This window comes from Lacerta agilis, chromosome 1 (assembly GCF_009819535.1).
Source record: "Lacerta agilis isolate rLacAgi1 chromosome 1, rLacAgi1.pri, whole genome shotgun sequence".
NCBI lineage: Eukaryota > Metazoa > Chordata > Lepidosauria > Squamata > Lacertidae > Lacerta > Lacerta agilis.
In genome coordinates this window covers 19,663,539-19,670,409 of record NC_046312.1, presented here as the reverse complement: position 1 = coordinate 19,670,409, position 6,871 = coordinate 19,663,539, and the positions used below count along the sequence as shown (strand labels likewise).

Below are 6,871 nucleotides of genomic sequence, written 5' to 3'. Positions count from 1 at the left end.
TAGCTTTATGTCTCCGGGCTCTCCGTTCTCCCCACCCCGCCTTCTTCCTAACCCAGCCAGCCAAAACAATGGAAACCAAACCAAACAAAAAAAAAAAAGCAGCAGACTAAACAACTCAGGGGGCCCTACCCCAGCCTGTGATTCTTCGGAGCCGGGTCTGTCAGAGAAACCCAAACAATGCAAGCGACCCCAAACACCCACCTGTGCAACACCTCCGCAACACGCTTTATTTAAAAGGGATCGCTCCCAGGGTCGTCATGTGTACATTATATACAGATAGATATATTTATATATTTATACGGTCCTCCTTTCCCTCCTCCTGCGTAGGCAGAGTCTGTGCAAGAATTCTTAAGCATCTTCCTTCTCGGTGCAAGTTGTGCAGGCAAGGTATGTCCGTTCCGCCGGCCCAGCAAATTTATCCTCGGGGTGGGTGGGTGGGTGGAGGGTAAGGTATCAGCTGTCGGAGTCCAAATCGCTTTTGCTTTCTTCTTGTCTCTTCTCTGGGGATGTTTTGGAAGCTTTATTCCATTTCTGGGCATTTTCTGACTCCTCCGAAGAAGACCTCTTTTGCCTTCTCCATTTAGCCCGGCGGTTCTTGAACCAAACCTGCCATTAGAGGAAGTGAAGGAGGGGAGGAGGAAGGTGTGTCAGTACTTAGTTGCAACAACACTGTTTGCACCGCGTCTTTCAGTTTTGCACGGCTGCAGCAGCATGGAGCGGCGACGCTGCACGTGCGAACCAGCCCTTACGGATCTAAAGCCACAGAAGCGGCAACGTGCTTCCCTGGGAACTCAATGGGACTTTTGAGTAGTCAGGTATAGGATTGCACTGGGCTCGAGTTCTCCTATCACTAGATGCCACGCCATCTCAAACGTAGTGCTTCCTCCGGTGGAATCGGTTCACACACCCAGATGACGTAAACATGCATGTGTGAACAGACTACCGTCTGAACAAGATGCTGCGCAGCCTAGAGCTTCAACACAGAGCCGCGAACTAAGAGACGGGTCTTGCATTTCGCTGCGCGTATGCGCAAAAGGTAGAATCTAACATCATTTCCCCGCGCAAGCTCAACTCCCGGTTGAGCTACTTCGGCGGCACCTGGGGAGTGTTATACCTTACAGAATCGCAGTGCAACCGGGGTTATTTTCAAGCCAACACTGCAGGAACTGACAGCGTAAGGATGGGGACTGTTACCAAAAGTTTATCAAAATAGCGCTACTGATTATCCTACTGTTCCTAGGATATTAGGTAGGTCCAAGGGTGTGTCAAAGTTGTGCAAAAAACAGTTTTGATATACCCTACCTAAAGTGCTTAGCTCCTGCAAGAAAATACATTTGACCAGCAGAGCGAATCCCATCCTAAGACCTGGGAAGCGAACGCTTAAGAAGCGGGGCATTTTGCATCGCAGCTACAGAGGGAAGTTGGATGGCGTTGTCTAGCTCTGCACCCCCACCCGCTTCTCTCTCCTTTACCTGGCACAGGATGCCCCGGGCCAGGATCGGACGCGGTTGCCCGTCTCCCCGCATTCAAAGGGACTTGCTTCCACCAAATGCGTGTAGGATCGGCGTGCCGACGCCTCCCAGGACCGCCTAGTACTGCTTTACTCTGGGCCTAGTACACTGTCGGGCTCTATAAATAAGTGCAGTTGTTGTGAGCAAGTACTTTGGTCGTCATTAGACAGGAGAGCCTAGTCCACAATCCAATGAACACAGAAGTCACGGGCCAAACCGGAGTCCCAAAGTATTAAGAGGGGGACTCGGTGCCTCTTAAAACTAAACTTGAGGTGGAGGGAGGCTGCAAATCTTCACCACACTTAACAAGGAATAAATTCCATTAAACTCCTGCTTTAGGATTAAACTCTCAAAGTTGTGGATCGCGCAGCGCAAATAAGGATTGAGCACGTCTGAGTATGCAAAGTGCCCGTCCAAGTTGGGAATCTGCGGAACTGAAGCATTACAGAGCTCAACGGAGCTTACTCCCAGGTAAGCCAGATACAGAATTGCAGCACTACTCAGTCTTCTGAGTAACTGCTACTATTGAGTACTGAGTACTACTGCTACTACTGAGTAATCATTACATATTACTCCTCACCAAGGAAGTCCCAGGCACTGCATAAAATACAGAAGCGAGTTTGCAGTTGGTTTAAGATGCAAACTTTCTCCCTCCTTTGGAAATCTCTCCCACCCATCCCCACTATTCATTCGCCCTCCCCTTGGATGGCATAAGGAAGAAACTGCAGCCTCAAACGGCCCCCGGTCTCCCTCCGCCCTGCATTTTGCAATGAAGTCCAGAAGCCCATTCGAATTACCTCCACTTTCTCCTCCCGCAAATGGACCCTCCTGGCCAGCTGTTCCCTGGTGCCCACATCTGGGTATTTGGTTTCCTGGAAGAGGTTTTCCAGAGCCTCCAGCTGTTCGTCCGTGAAGATGGTGCGGTGCCTCCTTTTCCGACGGCAGTGCAGCTGGTTCAGCAGCTGCAGCTCAGTCCGGGACAAGGTGCCCACGTTCATGTACGGCAGCATCTGATGGGGCACCGGAGACATCAGAACGGACCCGGTCCCTTCGTAGCCTAGAGAGAAAGGGAGAGGGGCGAAAGGAGGTGATCAGGCACCGTTTGAGCTGGATTCGGAGCCCACGAAAAAGCGCGGCCTGCCAACTCCGAGAGTTACCAACCAGTTACCAGCCGGAGCCAAAAGGCTATAAAGCTGATTAAAGGCGATGGAGAAAATTTGGAAGTTTCAGATTTGGGAATTGGCCGGCTCGCCCATTCTAAACACCGGGGTGTGAAGGCTCCCATTAACTTTTGCTGGGATGCGGAGTCTGGGCTTGGAGCTGCAGCGCACGCCCATCCCGTTTACTCCAGATTTGCCCTGGAAGACGGAAGTAAGTCTCATGCACACATGGAGAAAATGCTGATTGCATGCCACCTCCACCCGTGACCCTCTCCAAAATGATAGACGTGCGAATACGTCCCAGTGAGTACGACGGCGTTTTACTCTCCACTTTAGTTCAGTGGAGTTTACGCATTAGGGGGCATGCATTATGCTCATCGGCTAGGGCCGCTTAAGCGGGTCAGAAACTAGGGTCCAAACTTCGCAACGATGAAGCAATAAATCCCTGCTGAATTCACCCAGGAGCCTAAAAAACCAACCCACAACTGGGATCACGTTAAAGTGCGGGGATTTTTTTTACCAGCCCATCAATATATGCCCCCTCCTAACTCACTGGAGGGAAGTTGGGGCACAACTGTAATCGCCATTGCCATCCAGACAAAATCATCTCAAACTGAACAGGATTAATAACTGAATTGAACAGTGCACCTGACCCTCACATTTTTTTATTTTTTGGGGGGGAGGGGGAGTTCAGTTAATAAACTAAGCTTTCAACCAGGTTAGCAGCCTAATCAGTTCTCAGTCGAAGTCCCACTAAATTTAGTGACATTTAACTTTGTCCTAAATGAATGTGTTGAGGATTGTATTTCGAATCAGGTTAACCCCCCCCCCAAAAAAACCCACACATTTTAAATGGGTGTGCATCGGATTTGTCCATTGGTTGACTTGAAAAATCAGGTTTGCCAGATTGTTTATTTTATCATGGACATGGAGTGATTTACTTTACATCTCGATCTCAGATATATTTTCTTGGAAGTTTTATTTAATTCAGTGGGACTAAAAAAAAATACTTATTTTAAAAATTATTAGGACTGGAAAGTTGAAAATAATTAAGGAGAGCAGGTCGCCGCTTCAGAGGTTTACACTCCAATCCTAAACACGTTTGCGCGGCACTTGTTTACTTAGAAGCAAGTCCCACTTACTTTAATTGCATTGACGGCCACATAAATATGCTTTAGGACAGCAGCTTCACTCAGAAGTCAATCTAAATACTCCCAGGAATGTTGCAAGTTGTAAGGATTCCAAACCTGCGTTTCTGTGCAGGTCGTCAGAGCGGGTATGTCTTAAGGATGGTAAGCGAAGGGACGGGGAAACGCAGCTTCAGAGAACTGCACCCAACCGGCTCAACTCTCAACACAAACCGACTTCGATCACAAGCCATCTTGGAACGTCACTTCCAGCCAATGCGAAGGAATCTATCGCCGCTTCGCAACATTCTGTCACGCCGCGGAGTGACCAGGCAACAGAATCCCGGACGGGACTAGCACTAGTTGTGCCTTACAGAAGCAGCCTTAGGCTAATGCACGGGGTCACCAGCAGCAAACTGAGCTCCCCACTTCCCACACCCTTGCAAATTTCCCCCACTGTAAGTGAACGAGCTATTCTTCATTCCCACGAGCGAAAGTCCGTTCTCCCCACCGCGCAGAGGAGCGGCGGCGGCGGCGGAGCCTCGTCCTGTAAATGACGGCCATTTCTCAATCACTATCCAAGCGCAAAGGAAAGGCTGGAAGCGCCGGGAGGGGCGCGTGTAAAGATAAGCGAAAAAAGTAGGGGGGGAAGTACTATGGTGGTGGTGGTTAACTTTGATTATCTCTTTCACATTCCCTCCTCATCCCTCTGGGATGAAAGTGAATAGGGCAGTCAGTACTGTGAGGGTTATTATTATTATATAGTATTAGCATAATTATTGCCTTACCTGTTGCCGGGACGCAGGAGCACTGCTGCGCGCCCAGGGGCTGCATCGCGCCGCAGCAAGGCGGCCCCACGGCGGACGCCTGGACGTGCAGCTGCCCGTAGTAATAGTTGCCATAGCCTCCCAGTCGAGATCCGCCCAGCGCGGGCAAGTTGGAGGCCGGGGCCACCGCCCGCGAGTAATATCCGCCGTAGTCTCCGCCGGCGGCGGCGGCCGAGGCGTACAGCGAGTCCCCGCCGTGCAGGCTGGTCGAGAAAACCACCGACGGCGCGCTCGGCTGAGGCGCCGCTTGCTGCTGCTGCTGCTGCTGCTGCAGAAGCCCCGACTCCTTGCAGCGGGGTCTGGCCGCCAGGATGTTGTCGATGCTGAACATGCCCGCAGGCATAGCCCCCAAAGCGCGCGGCTCGGAGGGAGGGCGGGGGCCGAAGGAGCCAAGGAGAAGCTCCGCTCAGCAAGGCGGCGGCGGAGGGGGAGCGAACCGGAGCGTGCGCGGCGGCGGAGCCGAGGCAAAACGCGGACTGAGGTTTCCCCAGGCTCGGGGCGCCAGGCTTATTTGGGGGAGGGAGATGGAGAGGGGGGCCTGCCCGCGAGCGCTTTCTTTTTTGAAAGCAAGCGAGCCAGGAGAGGCCCTTCCTGGTCACTTTGCGCGCTTCTCCCCCTCCTCTTTTTCCTCCTCCTCCTCCTCCTCTCCACTCCCCCTTTCCTCCCCTCTGGTCCGTTTCCTCCTCAGATCTCAGCTGCATGGGAGTCTCTACTCCACCCCGACCCTCTTTCCTTTTTTATACCCCGGCGACGTCATCCTGGATTTAGTTCCTGGTTATAGATCAGATCACAAATAAAACCAGATTTCTCTCTCTCTTCGCCCCCACCCCCCCTTCCATCTTTACTTTGGTCAGTAGAGATGGTGGCGGTGGGGAGGAGGGAAAGTGGAGGGGGTGGAGCTGGTGGGCGCGTCTGGGGGAGGAGGGAAAGGGGGAGAGAGACGGGTCTCTGTGCATTAAGAATTAACGAAATTAACGTAATCCTTTCCATTAGCGGGATCTCTCTTTTTTTCCTTCCGCCCCTCGCCTCTTCCCAGCTCTCGGCGAGCGAGCTCCTCGCACCCCGCCCCTCCCCCCGCGATTTAGGGTTGATCTCTCGCTGTTTGCTGCCCTCCCTCGCTAATTGTTGCCCGGGTTAATCTGGTTAATGTTATTGCGGAGAATCGCCTAACACCAGCTCCCGGCCGGCTCCGAAGGTGCCCCGCTTATTTTTCTGTTCAGAGGCTGTTTGCTAATTCCTCATCTTTTGTCGCGATCCGAAAGGGCGACTTCCCTGCGGTCCATAAATGAGCTTAGGATCGGGGTTAGAGGTTCCCGAGTTCTTGCAAGAAATACGTCCGGGAGCGGGGGGGGGGGGGGAAGGGGTGAAAGTGGGGGAACAAGGTTTATGATGTTCATCTTTAGTCCATACAGCCCCTCCCCGATCGGCTTCGTCTTTACTCGACGGTAAACCCCTTGCTTCAAAGAGCGTAGCGTTTCCTTCCCTTTAGCCATTCCGGTCACTTATACATATGTTGCACAGAGTGTGTTCCTTTATCCCATTTTTCCTGCCCCCCCCAGCTGACCCCCCCCCCAATCCCTCCTCTGAACCCGAACATATATATTCGAAATTATGTTCCGCTGAACTTCCTACCTAGCAAAACTCACTCTTATTTCGTGAACGATTTGGTGCTCAGTCTGTTGCCGTCTATGGCTACATGGTTATAGGCGTGAAGGATGCCGCGGACGGAACGAAAGGCCCATATGGCTATCCTCTGCAGGTTTACTCAGAAGTAAGCCCCGATGAGTCCAGTGATCCTTAGCCTCGAGCCGGCCAGTGTCCGTAGGACTGCGGTCGGAAAGGGACCCCTCCGAAGCATATTCGCTTGGAAATAAAAGCCCGCTGCGATCCGGTTAAGTCAAGACCCTGCCACTGCGCGTTAGTCGCGCGGGTTTCCGCGGGGCGCGTTTGAGTAAGCATGTGCAGGAGAGCAGCAAGACGACACCCATTAAACCGACAGGATTTAATGGTTCTTAGCTTCGTCTGGGATTTTGGATTCCGGATCTGTGCCATTACGACTGTCTTTCGGTTGGTCTACACACACACACACACACACACACACACATCCCATACAAAGTAATGATTACTTAAAAAAAAAAAGTAGCTGCAGGAGAGGTGTAGAAATTAGTATGGTGCTTTTGCACCTTCAAAAGGGACTAATTGGGGAATATTTTCAAATTTGGTTTTCGGCAAACATGTGAAAAAGG

The 6,871-nt window shown here is 51.9% G+C and overlaps 1 protein-coding gene across 1 annotated transcript; it reads right to left on the bottom strand.

Annotated features, from left to right (window-relative positions):
- Positions 1–218: 218 nt before the first annotated feature.
- On the bottom strand, positions 219–4,997 carry GSC (goosecoid homeobox). Its single transcript, XM_033172988.1, has 3 exons — positions 4,587–4,997; positions 2,309–2,568; positions 219–606 (listed from the first exon to the last, which is right to left on the bottom strand). Exons 1-3 carry the CDS (start codon positions 4,966–4,968, stop codon positions 454–456), a joined length of 795 nt encoding a protein of 264 aa, XP_033028879.1. The 5' UTR covers positions 4,969–4,997; the 3' UTR covers positions 219–453.
- Between the last annotated feature and the right edge of the window lie 1,874 nt (positions 4,998–6,871).